Here is a 20322-nt window from a genome sequence, read left to right on the forward strand (position 1 = left end):
CGTCTGCGCTCTGCTGCATGAACCAGCAGCAGCCCTAAGGTGTGGATCTGATGTGTCTATTCAAAGGAACAGCTTGTTGTACCTGCCCTATTGGCTCCACTGACAGCTCACATTCTGTTAACAAGCCCCGCCCATCTCAGCTCACCTGGGTTCCAGAGCAGGAGCAGGTTTGTTTACCTATTCAGCTGTCAGCTGCTTGATTTGAGCCTGGATACAACACAATATGTGCATGTTTTTACTTTACTCAGCGCTGCAGCAGGAATCATATTACCTCCACCACACACCGTTCAAACAGTCCAGTCACCAGAGGAAAATGTTGGCATTGAGCGTGTCTGCAAACTGCTGATACAACACATTTGCATGTTCCATTTGTATCACATTAACTTTTCTAAAGAGATGTAGTGTACGAGCTGACGTGGTCATTGAGAGGTTGAGGAGACAGTGGATGGTGTGACACTTAGCGAGACACTGTCCAAGCTGCAGACCACTGTTCCAGACCAATAAACAACAATACTGGTTGTTTTTAGCAGGTCATTGCTGCGTCTCCAGCAGTTTCATGGCTAAAAATTTGGAGGTTTTTTTCGCGATCCATTGCTGCGAAGCCATAGTTTTTTACCAACCATCCGTGCATTCTCAGCCGAGATAGTGCCATGGAAAGTCGTTGTTTTTCTTCCAAGACGTCACTGCTTTTCCAGCTGTGATGTGCCAAGAAAAGTGGCTGTTTCTTTCCAAGACACTGCTGAGTTTTCTGCTGGGATAGTGCGACGGAAAGCTGTAGGTTTTACCAAGCCATCACTGTGTTTACTGCTGCGAGAGTGCTACGCTAAGTGATTGTTTTTCACCAAGACATTGCTGCGTTTCCAGCTGGGTAGTGCCCCCAAACTATCCCTTTTGAGGGCACTATTTTAAACAAAAACCTGACCTTTTCTTAAACGTGTTTGTGCCTACAACTAACCACGCGTTAACACAGCATTGCTAAAATACATCGGCGACATAATAATGTACAAATGTAACGTATTCGTGTAACGTATGCAGGTACAATGCCAACATTTACTCTGAGGATTGGGTCGGTTCAAAAGTTCGTAATCTCCTGCCACAAAAGCTTGATTAGGTACAGTCAGACTCAATGTGTCTGAAAGGTCTTCTATGTTTTAAAGTCGAAGAATGTTCTCTTTACAAATAGATTTTATTTTATATGAGGGGTTTGTTTTGTACATGAAGAAGAAAACCCTGTACAATAGTTCAACCTGACTGAAAAGAAACAAAGATCCCTCTGAGCAACAGCTGAATAAGGAAAGAAGAAATCACCAGTTGTTGGTCGAAGAAACTGGACGCTCCGCATCAACGTGTGAACAGCTAAAAAAAAAGAAGAGGTTCCTGTTTCAGTGTAAAGAGTAGTTTGAATTAACACGTTGGAAGAACAGCAAAGCTCTTCCTCAAACTTCACAACAGAATCAGATCAGTTTAGAGATAGCGCTGTTGGAATGTCAGCTGGACGTACTAGGACTGACAGATCAGTTTAAACCTCTTCAATATGACCGCTGAGTGGACTGCAGAGAGCCCGGTGACAAATGGACTACCTTAATGTTTAGAGACAAGTTGAACCTTTGTGGTTTAATGATGATAAAGGGTTACTGACACTTTTTTGGACTGGAAAACAAATTCAAAATCCAAGTTCAGGCAACACTGAGTGATCATCAATTAAATGGAAGTTTGAATCATTTCATTCTTCTTTTGGGGCCCAAACTATTTCATATGTATATGAATCATATTGTTTTTTACTCTGTTAAAATAGCCATTATTAAAGGAAAGAAGGAAAACATAAATCTAACAGCTGCTTACAAACATTTCAACAGTTGTGTAGCTGAGACAGAGAGGAGATCAATCACAAAGACATCAGAAGGAGGCTGATGAGTAAAGTTTATTGCCATCACAAAGCAGCAGCAGGGGGAAACACAACATGTCACAGACAGACAGATAGACAGACCTCTCTGGCACAGACACCAGGGTAGGAAGTGAATACTTTCATTCACAGGATCACTAACTGGCTTCTTTACGATGAGCTACCTGGGACTGAAGTATGATTAAGGGGAAAACGTCATCACCCCAGAGCAAAAACAAAAAAATATTCTGGTATGTGGTGATAATGTCCCGCCCAGGTGCTGACAACATACACCAGCTCTGTACCTGCACACTCCCAGGTCATCCAGGTTAAAGGCTAATTCCAGGTTATAAGAACTTTGGTGTAATTCCCACAGTTTGGTCTTCTTCTTATTACTGGTTATGATAACTTCACACTCAGCAGGGAAACTGATAAAATCTAGGAAACAAGGTGACATCGCTAAAGAGGGAGGAAGACACACGATCAGGTAAAACTCAGACTTTATCACCCCTGAAATGTCGTTAATAATCCTTCACCGTACAGGAAACTGTGTGCGCACAACTACAATGAGCAGGTTGAACCAGAAGGTCAGTCTGTACACTGTGACGGACGTTTACGACGACAGTTTGAGTGATAATCTCACTGTTTACCCTGGTTTTCTCTTCCATTTAAGTTTGTCTAACCTGTCGAGCTTTTTTCTTTCATGTGATGTCTCGTTTCTTCGCCTGTACGCCCTCTTTTCAGTCACTCTGTTGCTGACAGAAGCAAGGCTGCGTAATCGTGACCAAAGTTATAAGAAACGGGAACTATACTTTAACATCAACAATATAAATGTATACAGGCGTTCCACTAATGTTTCACAGTGGAAGGTGCAGCTTTTCAAAGAGTGAACAGAAATATCGGCCCTTTTTTTTTTTTTTTTTTTGTTAGTTTTTGTGCCTGTTTCCTGTCTGTGTTAAAAGCACAGCGGAAAGATATGTAACTGAAAAGGAAATCTACTGCATGATAGCAGCTGCTGTAAAAGTCCCTCTTTTGCATCTATATATATCCTGCAACATGTTCTCAGAAATTATAGAGAACGCTGGAACGCAAAGAATCTCGACACGGGTTAGAAGCCTGTTCTGTGTAAGTTGTCGTCCAGAAGTTCAGATAATGGGACTTTAAACAGCGACTACATCTAATAAACTTTAACGCCTCGTGGTTTCACACTCATGCTATAAATCAGCGTTGCTAACAGAAATCGTTTCCCCTCAGACGTCACCACCGTGGTTTACTTCCTTGGTGGGGTTGGAGACTTCATGAATCTAGGTGGGGTGGGCGACTTGACGCCGCGAGAAGGAGTCGGGGACTTTGGGGTTGGGGTTGGTGATTTGGGGACTGGGGTGGAAGCGGGGGTAGAGGCTGGAGTCGGGCTCTTCATAGACGCTGGGGTCTGGGCCTTAGGGGTGGGGGTTGGGGTCTTGGAAGGGGGAGCTGGGGACTTGGGCACAGGCGTGGCTGCAGGTGTAGCAATAGGTGTGGCAACAGCCGATTTGGGCTGTCCCAGTTTGGCCTCGGGGATCTGTTCACCATGCCTGTAGACGCTGACGGTGATCTCGACGAACTCGCCGCCGTACTTGTTCCGTACGTTGATGCTGTACTTGCCGGAGTCTTCGGGAGTGACTTTGTTGATGACGAGGCTGGCGAACTTGCCGCCATCGAACATGACCCTGGTGTGCTCGGTGGAAGCGACCTCCTGCTCATTCTTGAACCAGGTGACCTCAGGGGTCGGCTCGCCCCACACGGTGCAGGTCAGGCTCAGAGACTGGAGAGGGTCAAGAGTCAAATCAAGTCAAAGTTTATTCATGTAGGCTTGTTTAAATACTGCACTAAAAACCCCTTCAAAGCCCCACAGGTGGTTTCTGTATGAAAATAAGGTTTTGTTGTATTTGCTTAAAGTGTCACTATATCCACACAGCAGACAGATTATCCGTCTCACGTACTACTGTGTGGATGTAGTGACAGTTCCAGCAAATATGATAAAAAGTTATGTTCATAAAAGTTATCAGCTACAGCTTCAGACTAAACTACAGAAAACCCACTAATCCTTCAAGCACTGGTTCCCAGCCTAGGGATGGGGACCCCCTCCCAAGGGCTTGTAAGATTTAAATGTCTTCTTTTTCCTGTAAATTACTGGTTAATCTTGCGTAAAAAAATTAAATTATAAAAATGAAAATAATCTGTGAATCAATGCAGTGAAGGGCATTTCATTTGTGACACTCAAATTATTCAACAGATGAGCAGAAAAGTTCATTCTCGTCCTTGGAAAAAGCAGTTTGCTTCAGAAACAGTCTGATAAGTGGACACTGAGTTGGGTTTTACAACTTTCTATCAAGGCAAATAAAATTAAATATAAGATTTGTTGCCTTTTTTATACTAACACAGACAAAAAGTCCTATAACTGGTCCAGATTTTTCTCCATGACAGCTGCTGTAACAGATGCTGTTTTCATACAGAGTCACTGCTGCTCACCTTTATAAATGCTGTTTTTCAGTCTTTTTAGCCGCACAAACAAAATTCCATTCAGCTCCACTGTACTGAGGTGACAGAATCACATAAAGCCTCAACTATCTGCACGACCAGATAACAAATAAAAGCAAGTGACAGCCCATAGATCTTATTTTGATGTTTCACATTTTGTTCCAGCCCTTGCTTCATACAGGAATGCTGCAAGGCAGGTACAGCACCTTGACTCTTTATTACTGCTGGCTTGTGAACAAAAGCCCTAAACAAAATGAATGTGTAACAGTGTCAGTTTATATATTATTGACACGTTTAACATCCTCACCTTCTCTTCCATAATAGTGACCACATCAGGCAGGCCCCCGATCACTCTGCCACGGTCTGAGGGGAGGAAATAAAATGTGTGTTACTTCTGTACTAACGAGAAAAAAGAAAGTGTAACATGGTGGAGATGTACAGCAGGAAAAAGAGGAGGAATGTAAAGGACTATGAAATTTAACGTTAATTTGTACTTTGAATGGAAAAGACTTCTGAAAATGCTCAGAATGTCACTTGAGGAGTCTTTAAAAACATCATGACACAATTCAACAGTAAACTATAAAATATAAACTGTATTTAAACTGTAAATTCACCCCTTTAATTAAAAATGTAAGTGTCTAAAGAAATAAACTCTCTCTCTGTAGCACTAGCAGGATAATAAATAATCATATACTCACTCTTCTCAGCAAATGCAGCTGCCCTGAAAGATAAAAGAATATCATGATGATTAACATGATCTGGATACAGTTTAAAGACACATGTCAACAAACTAGTGTTTGTCAAATAACTTACTTAAGTCTTAGGTACTCCTCATATGCATCGGTGTATGCTGCAAAAAGAAAAATAAGCTCATGACTTTACTTTGCACACAAAGTTTTATAGTAACACAGTAACAAAAAGTAAAATACAAATACATAAATAACATAGAAAACATCAAAACAAATTAAGAAAGGGAAAATGTTGACTACAGAGTAAAATGAAAATACTCTTTACCTTGTCCGGCGAGGTCGAAGGTTCTGGTGTGAGTCTGCACGCCGTCTGAGATCTCGATGGAGTATTTACCCTTCTCTTTGTCAGACGGGTCACAGATTTGCATCCAGGCCATCTCAGCCGTGCCTCCAATCCTCATCTTCTCAGAGGAGGCAATCTTACTCTCCCTGCAGGCAGTGGAAGAATAATTCAGATGCGTTACTTAAGGAAAAGTGCTAATACCACACTGTGAAAATACTCCGCAACAAGTTAAAGTCCTGCATTTGAAACCTCAGTTAAAGCCCCTACAAGGAACTTTCATTTTGAGTTGATTTTGGCGACCCTGTGGTCAAAAGCGGTAGTGTTTTGCCAGAATGAAGCCTACATTTCCCATGAGCTCTAGCGCATATTGTTGTAAAGACGCTTACCTGGCTCGCGCATGTGTTTGTTTTGGGGATGAATGAAACAACAAGACGGGAAAACTTTGCCTCCGCTCCTATCGGGGGATCCCAGCTCACCTCTGCCGCGCCCCAGCTCCACCTCTGGTGGTGTAAGCGCCACTGCCGCCGGGGTAAACGCAGCGGTCGGCTGGTAAGGCTGAAGGCCTGTTTGGCGAGCACTTCCACGGCTTCTTGGACTGAGTATGGAGCGGTGACTCGCCTCTTTATTTCTCGGCACTCGCTGGACCCTGTCGACGCCTGGCTGGTACCTGTCGTCGGCCCGGATGAGGTGTTCCAGCCCCGCGACCCCTGCTCTCCTCGTCCCCACTGGTGCAGGGTGAATCTGTGCAACCTGCGGCCTCTGTGTGTGGCTCCCCGGACAGCTAACGCCGTGGACCCGCCGGCTCCTGCCAGGATTGGGCTGGTAAATGCTAGATTACTAGCGAACAAAACGTTTATCCTGAAGGATTTCCTGACTTCCCAAGGATTGGATTTTCTCTGTGTGACTGAGACGTGGCTGACTGTTGGTGAGTCCAGTGCTTTCACAGAACTTTTACCCGATGATTGCTGCTATTTTCACTCCCCGTGGACGTCGGGTCGAGAAGGAGGAATAGCGACTAGTTATAAGAGTCACTATAAATGTAAGCAGCTAGGTAAGATGACGTGTGCCGTCTGAGTGCCGTAAATCGTTTCATCCTGGAAGCGACCTGGGGCGGACCCGGAGACAGTTTCCTAAAGGTATGGATATACACTATATAGAAATAGCTTATCTTCACACCGATGGTCTCATTTGCTGTTGTAGGTCACGCACAGACATCAGCAGAAACAAGAGACTTTTGCATATCCAGTTAAAAGTTCCTTGTAGTGGCTTTAAGTAAAAGTGTGTATCAGCAAAATGTACTTAGCGCATGAAAGTACTGATTTTGCAGTTTTACTGTTCTTTGTGATGTTTTTGGATTAATATTCCTGCTGCATAAATGTGCATGTTGCATTTTACTGCTGTAGATGTTTATGGTTATGCTCATTTGCGTAGTTTAATCTACAGCAATGCATCATATTCTATAAGATCATCATATGCTTGTAGCGTGGCTGTTACGTGAGAACCACATTTCTCTATAAAGTCTACTTTTCATGGCGTCAGAAAAACAGCTCTGTTTACAGCTTTGTGACGAAGCATTTTCCTTTGCAAGTAATTGTAATGCTGGCTTAGACTTTGGCTTGATTCAGAACTCCACTCCTAACAAATTAAACCTCAGCCACATTGATGTGGAAATGAAAACAGGTTTCGTCCACTGATATCCAAACAGACATCTCTTCCTATTGCTTTTCATATTGCTGTTAGCTAGTAGCTACAAAAACCACAACCAGTGCGGTGTGGTTTAAACAAGCGACAGCCTCCAGGGATGACGAGTGAAGCCAATGTGGAAGTGCCAAAAACTGCAGTTTGTTGAATGGCCACTTGAGGCTGGCTCCAAAAGCGAGTCAATCCCCATAGACCCCCATGTTAAAATGCTCAACTTTACAGCAGAAATAAACATGTTTGCAGCCTGGTTCAAAAAACGGTTTTGGTCTCTGTAGTTAATTTCCCCTTTCATGACAACTGTGGTGGTGGTGGTGGTGATGGGGGGGTGGGGGGGTGGGGCGTCATCTCAGCTACTTCGCAAGTAATTGAACCTGACCTCTCAGCCGTGTTTGTGCCTTTTGGATATTTTGTTTCGTGAGGGAGCTGGTACCAAGCGGGAGCAGCCAACACAACAGGGCTAGCCAAAGTAGCGTAGCTTGTTAGCCTAGCTTGTTAGCCTTAGCTAAATTAGCAGCTTCGAGCGAGGCGGGCGTGTTTAAGCAACCAGGCTTCATTTAGCCCTCCTCTTTGCCCATTTTTGATTGGCTGGGAGTTGGGCGGAGTCAGGCACTGCCAAGATGGCGATGGCCAGAGCCAAGTATTTTGAGCTTCAAACACGCTCCTCAGAAACCAGTGGGTGACATCACGGTGACTACGTCCACATTTTTATACGGTCTATGGTTTTAAATAACTGGTGAGGCTATTGAGTTGTCCAAAGTCTCATTTGATTCGATAAACATTTGCCCCTGAGTGCAGGATGAGACGTCAGACATTTGAAACCATTTTACTATAAGAGAGCAGACAGAGATTTTGAGGTAAAAATACTCTGACACTGATTTTTTGGTACATATTTGGCACGTAACGAGAGATGAAGGAGGACGGGAACTGTTTTTCATTTCGCTGGGTCTTAAAGAAGAAGGAAAATTTTCTCAACACATGAAGGAACAGTACATCCTTCAGTTTATCACAGACATTTAACATCACAGATACATGGTCATCTGAAAGGTAACGTAAGCTGTCAAAGGTGTGCAGAGGAAAATGAATGTAGAGTAGCAGATTTCTCAGTAAACTGTTTGTACTGCAGCTTATTTAGGCAGCACTACATTTCCTAAACAAAACCATTACATAATAAATCAGCTGAGGTGTGTTGCTTTTGACAGCTGACAAGAAAAAAAAAACGCCCTTTGATCGACGAGCAGCCAGAACAACGTATATTAATATTATTGTTTAATGTGATTCAGTGCCAATTAAAGGTTGGAAATACTGCAAGTATGTACAGCATCTCAGGGGGTGTACCATGTACAGTACTGTGTTGCACAGTGTGTGTGTTGCTGAGTCACAAATCTGATACCTCTGTACTTATACTTGCTATTTTGAGTGCATACGTGCGTTCACATGGAGAAGTACTGGAAAGGGCGGGACCAAAAACACAATACAAATGAAGACATGGCAGCTGAGGAGGAGACTACCATGTTGAACACCAAAGCATGGTACATATTTTTCACCATCACAATGCTTTCGTTGGATAGAAGCCATCAGTTTGTTTATTGGGTTGATTCTGTAATACCACGAACGCAAGTGCTAACATTAGCTTGCGAGCTATCTAAAGGTCCTGACACACCAAACCGACAGTTAGCTGTCAGTCAATGTTGGGCCATCGGTGAGTGTCTGTTGCCCCAGTTGGTGTGGTGTGTCCGACCCCCTTGCCCCCCTGTTGGTTTATTTTGGGTCGATTGAGCATGTTGAATGGACGTTAGCCATGGCGGAGCCCGTCGATAAAAGACTGCACTCTGACTGGCAGTTCAGCAAGAAAAAACTGAAGTGAGGAAAGTAAACAAAGAGCTGAAGTCAAGAGGGAGAGAGACCAAAACAAACTTGTTCCATTAGACAAGATTATTTGTCATTTCTTTCTTGTGTTCTTCAGCAGTTCAACATTATACTGTGTTGTTAATGTGCTAACTGGCTAACTACTGTCTCTTTTTGAATGACAAATACAGACTGGAGTGGAGATATTTCTCCTTAGGTGCAGAATGTATGTGCTGGTTGGAGGTTGGCTGTAGTCATGCTCTGTGTTCATGTGCAGCTGTTTGATTGAGACACAGGGAGCTTTCATTGCAGCTAGCTCTCTGAAGCCAGTTTGGTGTCTCGGGGTCATAACAGTCGCATATTTCATCATCAGGCATTGATGTTACATGTGTTGCGGTGTAAGCTTTGTGATCTGTGGACTTAAGTTGTGTTTGGTGTTTATGGATGTTTGGTTGCAATTTGCCGAGCAGAAGAAGAAAAGCTGCCAGCAGCTGTGTTTGATTTGAGACAACACTACTCTGTCAAAGTGCACAAACACAAAACAGAGTTAGACAGCTGGCAAACTGATGTTACGTCTCAGCTGTAAATGTAAATATTAGATCAATATCCTGTACACTTGTGACATGCTAGGCAGAGTCAAACAAAACATTTAATTAAACCTTACTTGTGTTTCCAGATGGTTTTCATCTCCTCTGTGTAGTAGTTCATGTAGCACTGCAGCCTGATGCCCTCTGGTGTGCACTGAATCACCAGCTCAGAGGCAGATGCACCTGATGGCAACAAACACAAATAAAAACAGTCAGAGGAAATCAACAGAAGCTAAAGATGTGTTCTGTGCAGTTGAGCACAACTTTTAAGTATACACTATGTACTAAAGTTATGTTGCAATGATTTTGTATAGGAGGGGTTTTGTGCACACGTTTTTCCAGTTGTTTCTGGAGAGTTTCTGCCCCTCTGTTTCTAGTTTCAAGTTTTTTTTTGCCAAGCACTTCTACCCCAGAAGAAGCCATTTGTTATCCGATCACAACACTGTACAGATGGCTTCTCAAATAGTTTGCAAAGATTCCCTCAGGCTGTCTTTCACTCCTTGTTTAAAGGTTAAATCAAATTTTTTGGGAGAGGAGACATTGAGACCTTCAGGCTATATCAACTTGGAGGTGCATGTAGCAGCGAGGTAGAGCTGGATTCATTGTAAATCCTGAGGATAAACTCCAGTAAATGTCTTCAGTAATGACATTTGCATGGTTACTGTGCACCATAAACAAGCTAGTAGAACACACTCATTACATCCTGTCATACACACTGAACAACGCAAGGACACAAAGAGATGTGGATGTAAATCAGCTGATCAGACTCACCAGCAATCTGGGCGAGGGCGTTGATAATGTCGTCAAACGCTGCAAATACAGATGGAAAGACACAAAACACATTATAACAGCTTTATTATAAGAATAAGAAACACCAAAGTAAGTGACCTGCGTCTGACCAATGAGAACGTACCTTTGCCTGAGATGTCAAACGTAGATGTGTCCTTTCCTCTGTCATCGCCGAGCACAGCCTTGTAGATGCCTTGATCTTTTCTGGAGAACTGGAAAAAACACAGATTATTTTATCAGCAGACAGCAGTAACATTAAAAAAGAATCTGTATATTTTTAAACACACAAAAACTCTCAAGTAAATATAAACCTTCATAAATAAGTAAGATGGGGTTTTGTTTTTGTGCTTCACGTTTAATATTTTTTGCAAACACAGAGAGAGACAGCACCTGATTCCTTTATCATAAATTTAACTTTTATTTTTACTGGATTTTTTTATTCTATGGAATGTAGATTCATTTATTGCATATACTGTTTATTTTGTAAGCATTTCAGGTGAACAAACAGCATCGTGTGTTGAATTAAAGCTTTAACCACAACATTTACTACCTTTGAGCAACAGAGCTTAGTTTTATTAATTTGTAAAACTTTGTGAAATTGCCCGACTTTTTTTGACATCTTTATTAGTTTCACACTTTTTATTAAATGCAAATCAACTACAATTGGCTACATCGAATGCAAATGTTCAGTTAGATTATTGCTTTGACCCACAATCATGAGTCCGTTATAATGAATATTTGTGTGGAAACCATGAAACACGTAGAGTCAAGAAGCTTCCTTCCAACATCTAATGGATGATTTTTTAAAAAATAATTTTAAGATTTTAAGTTCTGATATAATGACAGGCAATTTAGCATCTAATCAAAGTAAAAAAAAAAAAAAATCAAAGTACAGTGAGAATAAATGTATTTTGGCGTGGAAGTTGTGGTCGTTACCAGAGGGATGGGGAGAGCGCAGGCTCCAGACATGACATTGGGAGGAGTTTCTGGAACAATCTCCTCATCCTCTTTGTACCAATGGAAAGACGTCTCCTTCTTCACATTGGCCACCTAACAAACAAACAAACACACATGATTTAGCTTTACTAAGAGAACAAGAAGTGATAAGAAAGGCGAAAGAGCAGGTGATTTGATTGTTACCTTGCAGGCCAGCATGACAGTACAATCATCAGTGACGGTGAAGTACAGATACTCAGAGAAATGTGGACCTAAAACGACAAAGTGAAATCATAAAAATTTGGATTTTATTTAAAAACCTCTGAAGCAAGTTGTGATTTGTGATATTGGGCTATACAAATAAAAGTGAACTGAATCAGTTGCAGAAAATAAAGAGCAACAGTGAATGAAATTAAAATACAAAGCACTCCTCCAGTGCTGTACAATCCTCCTCTCCAGACTTTTTTGAATGGGTGCCACATGGGTGCCACAATACCTGAGGGCCTGCTGCTTCTCACATCAACTTAAAATTTAAATAAAAATGTATTCAACTTTTCACTGCACCTAAAAGCAGCGGCCCATGCTGTCGACTTTGCGCTTTGTATGATAGTCCTGCCATTGTGAGGTGAAGGACAATAAATGCAAAGTGATCTTTCTTGATTAATCAATATTGTGCGGCAAAATATTTCGAAAGTCAAGCTGAGGGCTGTTACAATTGGCCCCCGGGGCTTGACTTCGGATATGCCTGTTTTAAACACCAGACGTCATGGACATCCTGTAACAGTATTTTGAGTTATCCTGCTAAGAACGAACTAAGAGCTTTTGTGTGTGTAGTTTGTTGCATCTGTTGCACAATGACTGGAGAATCCACAAAAGGACTGTACGGCTTTTGCGTACACTAAATTCTCAAATTCATGTCGTTTTCAAAGCATCCGCAAAGGATGAAATGCACCCTTGACTGAGCTGCCAAGGAAATAGTGTCTTGGTGCCCATGTGCTGTCTGCACATATTTAAATCACATAATTTGCAGACATATGGCACAAAATTGGCCCCTTTCTATGCAAATGAGCATCACTGCAAAAACAGCCAAATTCACAATGATCAGCGCTGACAGCTACACGCAGTTACTGTGAAATTATTAGCGTCTTAAGAGAATTGGTGGTGACTGAACAGCACTCAGTACGTTTACATGCACAACTTAATTGAGCTATGCTCAAAATTCGATTTTGGCATTTAATCGGACTTCTGTCCTTGTCCCAGTTTACATGCAACTGAGAAAATCGAATTACTGACAGGAACGTGTCCTCCTCCTCAACACTAGGTGGCGATATGCGTCATTTCAGCGGGTTAATACGGCCCCCTTTCCGGTTGACCTATTACGTCACTTAATGATAAACAACTGGAGTCAGGCGGCAGACTGGCATTTTCGAACAACAGCAAGATGGATAATGGTACAGCTTTGTTCATCTCGTACGTAATGTACGCATTACTGATTGAGCAGATAAGGTGCACGCTATCCCTCGTGGTCATGGTGATTTCGAGAGGCAGACAAGAATGCCGTATGCTGTTGGAGGGCTACAACAATGGGAACTGCCCATTGGTTCAACAGCCCATTGACTCGACATCCCATTGTTCCGACCATATTAAACTCATTGTTCCGAAGTCCGTTCCGAAATCATCATGATGCCCTGTGGTTAAGGTCTGGTTAGGTTTAGGCACAAAAACCACTTGGTTAGGGTCAGGAAAAGATCATGGTGTGGGTTAAAATGAAAAAGAAAGTGACAAACTCATAAGCCGTGAGCCTGCTTCGCCTCAAGCCGGTCGCGGCGCACCATACGCCCGCCGCGAGCCGTTCAGCAACGCGGACAGTCGGACTAATGGGATGTCGAACCAATGGGCTGTCGAACCAATGACATGGACCCTACAACAATAGCATGTCTTGTCTGTTCCGGGGTCATACGCCAGCGCAGGGGTGTGGAGCATGCGCACATGCATTGTCTAGTTTAACTCTGATTAAGGCGTATACATGCCGGAGAAACTCAAATTCCAATTGCATTATTTGGGTGTCTTAATCGGAGTTGGAGAACTCCAATATTAGTCGGAGTAACGCGTTTACATGCACTTCAGTTGTCCAGTTATAGTCGGATTAAGGCAATAATTCGTTTTTTTCAAGTGTCATGTAAACGTACTGACCGGCAGACTGGGATATTGAATCTCAACTACTGTTTCTCTCTGTCACATTGAAATTCCTTGCCTGAACTTTTGAGGTATATGTCTCTGCACCTCGTTGGTCATGCCATGTGGATAACTGCAATCAGGCAAAAAGTGGGCAAATTGTGTTGAGCTGCAAACCTTTATGGGCACATTTGTGCTATCATTAGCGCAATATCTTTTGTGAACTGAACCCTACGACAAAGCAGATCGTATTTGGAAATGATCTGCAATTTATGGTGCTATCAGCGGCCACATTCCATTCTTTGTAGATTGGCCCCTGAGTGTTTCCAGGTTATTATGTGTGTTGGTACCTTGCTTCCTGATGTGCTCTTTCCTCTGAAACTCGGCCTCCCTCAGAGCAACTTTGAACACTGAAACAGGAAAACACAACAGTGTCACAATCAAGAATGTTACATTCTGATTTTGCCAAATGATTTAGAGACAACAACAGTACACCAAATGAGGACTGAAAACAGCTGCTACAGCATCTTGGTGATGCAACCATGAGCCAATATTTACAATCTTTGATTCTAACTGTTTTCATTCCCAGGATTTTTAAGTAGTTTGTTTTGGCCCCAAGATTTTTTATTTTTCTCAGACTGAAAGATCTCTGAAGTTTGGCTGGTTTATCTACTTCTCTTGATGCTGCCCCTTCGACAAGTGCTTATATAGTCTTATACTGTAGGCTAACAATGGTTTGGTTTAAGAGAACCTTTGTGTGCTAGAAGAAGAACCACCAGAAAACATGCATTTACTCAGGGAATATCATTTCTTGAATATCAATAAGCTACTTCTATAAGATAATTAACAAATATTAACATTTAAATGAATTTGGATCTAAAACACCCACATTTGTCTTAATAACTGTATACATCATAGATAAACCTGTCTGACACTGCTCCTCCTTTCTCACACTGTAATAATCTGTACCATGATCTCAAACTGATAAAAAAACTGCACATTTAAAACTAATCAGCTAATTTTTGACAGTTATGTGAGGGTGAAGAAAGCCTCACCGTCTCCCACCAGAACCAGAGAGCTCTGGGTTTTGGCCTTGCCGTCGTGGATCTGGACGGTGTAAGTGCCCTCGTTGGCTCTGGTGAACGTATCCACCGTCATCTGGATGATTCCTGTGGCCACATCGTGACTAATCTTAACCCCCTGAGAGGAAAACAAGGTAAATATTTACAATTGCAATACACAGAGAAAGGAAAAACTTATTTTAGTTTGTATAGAGCCAGCATACTTTCACATCTAACTGGGCGAATTAAGGGTTTGTTTTAACCAGACTAATTCTGGTAATTGTTGGAACAGCAGAAAGACAAACCAAGATGGTTTTTATGAGATTTATTTTGTCGACTTTGAATGAAGTGCTGCCAGTTGCAGGACTCTCACTAAACACTGGACTAATTTCAAAAATTGTTGTCTTCATTAGTCACTTAGACACAAAAACATGTGAAAATCCAAACTGAAAAATACAGAATTTACCCTTTAAGTACAACAAAGTTGATATGAATGTTGAAGAAGCCTTACCTCCCCACTTTTGACCTCCTTGTCGTTAACAATGAACCTGTAGGATACAGAGGAGGACAGTTTGACGGCCTGGACCCAGAAGCGCACGTGACCCTTCTCCAAAATCTCATAGTTCAGACCGTGTTTCAGAGGAACAACTGCACAGAAACAAAAGACACACAGAGTTTAGGATCCTTAGAGAGCGGTGTTAATTTAACTGATACAGGAGGTCTACTGCTACTGCAAATACTCACTTGGATGTCTGATGGCGTAGCTGAGCTCCAGCATGGTGTTCAGGGCTGCAGAACGGATTCAAGACAACAATGTGAGCAACGAACAGACCAGGACAACAAAGTCTAATGAGAAGGACTGAAAAAACTGCTCGCTGTTCATTACATTTAGTCTGTAAGTAAAAAGACCTACCGTCCTCAGTCAGAGTGTGGCTGGAAGAGACTCCATCTGTGTCAGTGACGACCACGGAGTATTTACCCAGATCATCTTTATCGGGGTTGGTGAACGTCAGTCTGGAGCTGAGAAACAAACACAGCAACTATTAAAGTTTGCAGTGTTTTCTTACTGTAGTCTAGTGTAAAGCATATTAAAATGTTATGATATTAAAACATTTTGTTTGAGACAAAGTATTTAAATGCAGCTTACACTTTGTCTTATTTTAGGGTGCTTTATCATCTGTAATTTCTCTTCTATTTTCCAGTCTTTTTAAAAAGAGGTTTCCTAAAAATGTAGTTTTGAATTGTACACTGTTTGTGAACTAGAGACAGTGTTCAGTTTTTACACTTACAGTCAGTTAATTCTCATTAAATGCTAAACTAACGTCTCAAATCGCATACTTCTGTACTTACACTTAATATTTTGAGTGCATAAGTGCGTTCACACTGAGAAGTATGGAAAAATGCAGTGCACTATGAGTACCCAGATGGTGCACTCAAAAAGGTCTCACTTCTCGCTCTCAATGGTCGCCATCTTGGCTACGTAGCGGAAGGGGAGGGACCACTTTTCAAACTGGAAATAGCGGCCAAGGACAGTGCGACCGTGAACGCCACTGCATTGTACAAATATACATGTGTTTTTTGCACTAAACACCACTATAATGTCGTCAGGTATAAGCCAGCACTATGTTCATTGGGTTAAATCAGCAGTCTGTAATGATTTGGTACCGCGAATGAAAACGTGAATGCTAATGCTAGTTTGCTAACTAGTTAACAGCTGCGGTCGTCATTTCCCGTTAGTGCACGACGGCCGTGTTTGGTTTGAGACTACCCACTACCCTGTTGAAATTCGTGCACTACGCCAATAAGTACATAGTGCACATACATAGAAGTGTACTAATGGAAGTATGTGATTTGAGACACAGCACTAGAGTCTTTGAGAGAGAACAAAGTATGTTAGATTTTTCTACAGGTGAGCATCAGTAGCAGAAGAAGTACTCAACACAATACACCGTATCTCAGTGCAGAAATACTCTGTTAGTAAAGTCAAGTAAAAGTCCTGTATTCAAAATCTACCTGAAGTACAAAAGCAATAGCATTGAAATACACTGAAAGTAGCAAAGTAATTGTACTCATTATGCAGAATGGCCCATTTCAGAATCATAATTACTGATGCACTAATGCGTTTGTCACTTTAATGTTTCAGCTGGTCAACTGGAGCTCATTTTCATTACTTGATTTACTGCTGAGTCGTTTAAAAAATACATCAGAAGGTATTTGTTGATTTTATTTGGTATAATTAATGTGCAAAGTAATTATGGTTATTATGGTAACTATGGTTCTCAAATTAGTGAGTAGTAAATGCACTGAAGTGAAAAGCACAGTATTTTGTTTGGAGATGTTCAGTATTTCAAGTATAAAGTACTGGAAGATGAAAATACTCAAAAAGAAAAGCATCTCAAAATGGCACTAAGTGCACCACTAGCTGACGTGCAAACAATCAATTTAATTTAAAGGGGAAAAAGTTTCCAAAATTAAATTAATAATCATCATTTTTTAAATGGAAGGTTCTTTCAAGTAAACGCCTCTGAAAAATCACTCTTTTCAAACTCAACACAACTAAACTAAACAACAGTCTCTAATTTTCCTGTAATTAGTACCAAATTACATCGTTCTCTCCGGGAAACATCCACAGGACTTGTAAAATAAAGCATTACACATCTTTGCAAACTGTTCTGATAAATTAACGAGCTCGGCACCTTTATTCAGTCGATGCAACTTTTCCAAATTCTGATGATACTTTCAAACTATCACATTATTCTGTTGTGGTTGAATGCAAAAAAAAATGTCTGGAGTTCAGATATTAAACATCACTTGAGAGCAAACAACAAGTCCTGTCTTAAACTTATGACTACTTATTTGGTTGTGAGCGCTGACAACAGGAAACAGACGGACATGATCCTGTTCAGTGGCACCACTCTGAGCTCAGTGAGGACACACTGACAGAGAGCAAACCAGAGGAAGCCTTGAGGGGGAACACACTGTTTGCTCTGCTGTATTTACGAGTTCCTCTGTGCAGTAACTTTTTCTTTAAGATTATCGTTCCCTCTGTGACCTCTGTGCTCTGCCTGAAGCGCCTGTGACGTGTCGAGGATTACAGGGAGCTTACGTTCTGCCCTTCTGTGTGACGGCGACTCTGGGGCAGTCGCCGATGGCTTTGTAGTTCTTCGACCACACGAACTTGGATGTCTCACTGATCTCACAGGCCTCCAGAGACAGGAAGATGTCTCCGGTCTCCTCGTCCACGCCGGCCACAATCTCCTTAGTGCCTGTGAGCATGAAAATCGTATTTGTTTGAGAAATTACCCAGAAAAACGTAAATATGTATCTCAGGTCCACGTTCAACAAGGACATATGGTGATGTAATTTGGGTATTTCAAATGGGTCATTGTCATAGATCGGCAGTTACATTCATATCTGCTAAAAGACTATTCGCGTTCGTTGAGCTGGAACAATGTCAGAGTCCGATTACCAACCCTCCTGACACGTTAACAGGTATTCTGTGCTTAGTATAAAACATGTGACACAGAAGCAATCAGTAGAAGTTGAGCAGTGTTAAGTTGTCGTTACCTGGAAGAGCTCTGGCACAGACCGGCTCAGACACCTGGGAAGGTTTTCCAACACCCTTTGAATTGACAGAACGCACTCTGAACACGTAGGTTTCACCTTCCACCAGACTGGTCACCTGCAGGACACCATGGAAACATCTTTACATGTAAAGAGTGACACGACCTTAATTCAAGCTTCTAATTCAAACATTCAGTTTACCAACCTCATTGCTATTAAAACTTCTCTATGCTTTAATTCAAGTGGGACAGACTGTGTCCTACCTGCAGGTAACGGTGGCTCACAGCTTCCTGAGTCAGAGAAACAAACTCTGTTGAGCCCTTCTTGGCCATGTCCACCAAGTATCCAGTGACTGGACCTGCTCCGGTGTAGACTGGAGCCTTCCACAGGAGGACCAGGGAGTGACCTCTGACCTCACTGAATTGCAGGTCGTAGGCTGGGCCTGGAGGTAAGATTCAAAAAATTAAAAGATGAGCAGGACTAAGACTGTCTTGGCTGCTGTGATACAGATTATTCATTAACCTGACTTTCTTTTCCTGATTTCAGTTCTGAGAAAATTTAAAGTGACCTCACCTTAATGAATAAAGCTTTTTAAAGCCTCTGTGTATGAACTGCAAATAACAAGAAGTTGCCTTGTAGTCTATTTTTGTACGTTCATTGAAAACCTGCATTTTCCAAAATTTGGTTAGCTCCAGCAGTGTCCTGTCTCATGCCGTTTTAACTTCAAGTGCCTTAAATGGAATCAGAACATTGTTATCATTGTCTTTTAGCAACTGACACCAACTGACCTCCAACACTTGTAATGTTTGTCTGAAAAGTAAAGTCACACTTTCACAACAAAGTCGAATAAACCAGCTGATCAGAACATAAACAAAATGCCCATTCATTATAGATATAATTCATCATCTCATGTGGTTCTGTTGGCTCCATCACACCGTGACCTCCAGCATGCACTGGGGCGGTTTGCAGCCGTGTGAAGTGGTCAGGATGAGAGTCAGCACCTCCAAATCTGAGGCCATGATTCTGGAAAACAGTGGATTTCCCTCTCCTGGCTGGGGGAGAGCTACTGCCTCAAGCGAGGAAGTTCAAGTATCTCGGGGTTGTGTTCACGACTGAGATCAGAATGGAGCATGAAGTTGTGTGGCTTCTGCAGCGATGCAGGCGCTAGGCTGGGCCATCGCAGTGAAGAGGGAGCTGAGCCGTAAGGCAAAGCTTTCGATTTACTGGTCCATCTACGTCCCAACCCTGACCTATGGTCATGAGCTCTGGGTAGTGACCGAAAGAATGAGATGGCGGATACAAGCGGCCGAAATCTTCTCTGTAGGGTGTCTGGGCTCAGCCTTAGAGATAGGGTGAGGAGATCGGACATCCAGAGGGAGCTCGGAGTAGAGCCGCTGCTCCTTCATGTTGAAAGGGGTCAGTTCAGGTGGTTCAACATCTGATCAGGATCCTCCTGGGCGCCTCCTGTTAGATGTGTCTCGGGCACGTCCCACTGGTAGGAGGCCCCGGGGCAGACCCAGGACACGCTGGAGGGATTACATATCTCATCTGGCCTGGAAACACCTTGGGGTCCCCCAGGAGGAGCTGGAAAGCGTTGCTGGGGAGAGGGACGTCTGGGGTGCTTTGCTTGGCCTGCTGCCCCACGACCCGTCCCCGGATAAGCGGATGAAAATGAATGGATGGATGGACTTAATACTACAGCCACAAAAACTATTTATTCATACCTATGTCTATAAATTTTTCAACATGATTTGATGATATGCACTTTTGCACTTAAGTATTTTTAGCGTATAATGTTATTTATTTATCTTTTGTGTTTATTTACTATTGCTGCATTTGGCGTATAATTTGTATGTTGTATTTTTATGGCTGCAGTATGGGTGCAGAGCCCAGATTAGCCCGGACAGATTTCCCTCTTTGTGGGACAATAATATCAATCTTGATCTGGATTAATTACTTTGTCATATCCGGCATAAGACAGTTAGACCTTAGTTATGGCACATTTATATGTACATAAATGTATGTACTGTATTATTTTGACTTTAATTGCTCTCATATAGTTTATTTTTTTATTTTCTATATGCATTTGTTCTTATTATGTCCTTGTGCTTCTGCAACACCTGAATTTCCACATTGGGGATCTTCTTATCTTTAACAACCTTAATACGTTTCTGGGGCACTGGATTAACTTAAAGACCCACCAAAAAGCGATAAATGTAATTTTTGTATG

At 42.1% G+C, this 20322-nt stretch overlaps 1 protein-coding gene across 2 annotated transcripts in view; it reads right to left on the reverse strand.

Moving 5' to 3' along the window:
• Positions 1 to 1903: 1903 nt before the first annotated feature.
• LOC125882870 (myomesin-2-like) overlaps positions 1904 to 20322 on the reverse strand; it is a 49479-nt gene continuing 31060 nt past the window's right edge. For both annotated transcript variants that reach the window (XM_049566815.1, XM_049566805.1), the window contains exons 17-34: positions 18356 to 18534; positions 18096 to 18210; positions 17635 to 17794; positions 15442 to 15548; positions 15273 to 15317; positions 15040 to 15176; positions 14523 to 14667; positions 13818 to 13877; positions 11497 to 11564; positions 11293 to 11406; positions 10481 to 10568; positions 10339 to 10377; positions 9645 to 9750; positions 5417 to 5580; positions 5216 to 5252; positions 5101 to 5123; positions 4710 to 4765; positions 1904 to 3686 (exon numbers count right to left, since the gene is read on the reverse strand). In XM_049566815.1, the coding sequence (XP_049422772.1) occupies positions 3153 to 3686; positions 4710 to 4765; positions 5101 to 5123; positions 5216 to 5252; positions 5417 to 5580; positions 9645 to 9750; positions 10339 to 10377; positions 10481 to 10568; positions 11293 to 11406; positions 11497 to 11564; positions 13818 to 13877; positions 14523 to 14667; positions 15040 to 15176; positions 15273 to 15317; positions 15442 to 15548; positions 17635 to 17794; positions 18096 to 18210; positions 18356 to 18534 (2177 nt within the window). In that variant the 3' untranslated portion in view covers positions 1904 to 3152. The remainder of the gene's footprint in view (positions 3687 to 4709; positions 4766 to 5100; positions 5124 to 5215; positions 5253 to 5416; positions 5581 to 9644; positions 9751 to 10338; positions 10378 to 10480; positions 10569 to 11292; positions 11407 to 11496; positions 11565 to 13817; positions 13878 to 14522; positions 14668 to 15039; positions 15177 to 15272; positions 15318 to 15441; positions 15549 to 17634; positions 17795 to 18095; positions 18211 to 18355; positions 18535 to 20322) is intronic.

The sequence above is a fragment of the Epinephelus fuscoguttatus genome, linkage group LG3 (genome assembly GCF_011397635.1).
Source record: "Epinephelus fuscoguttatus linkage group LG3, E.fuscoguttatus.final_Chr_v1".
Taxonomy (NCBI): domain Eukaryota; kingdom Metazoa; phylum Chordata; class Actinopteri; order Perciformes; family Serranidae; genus Epinephelus; species Epinephelus fuscoguttatus.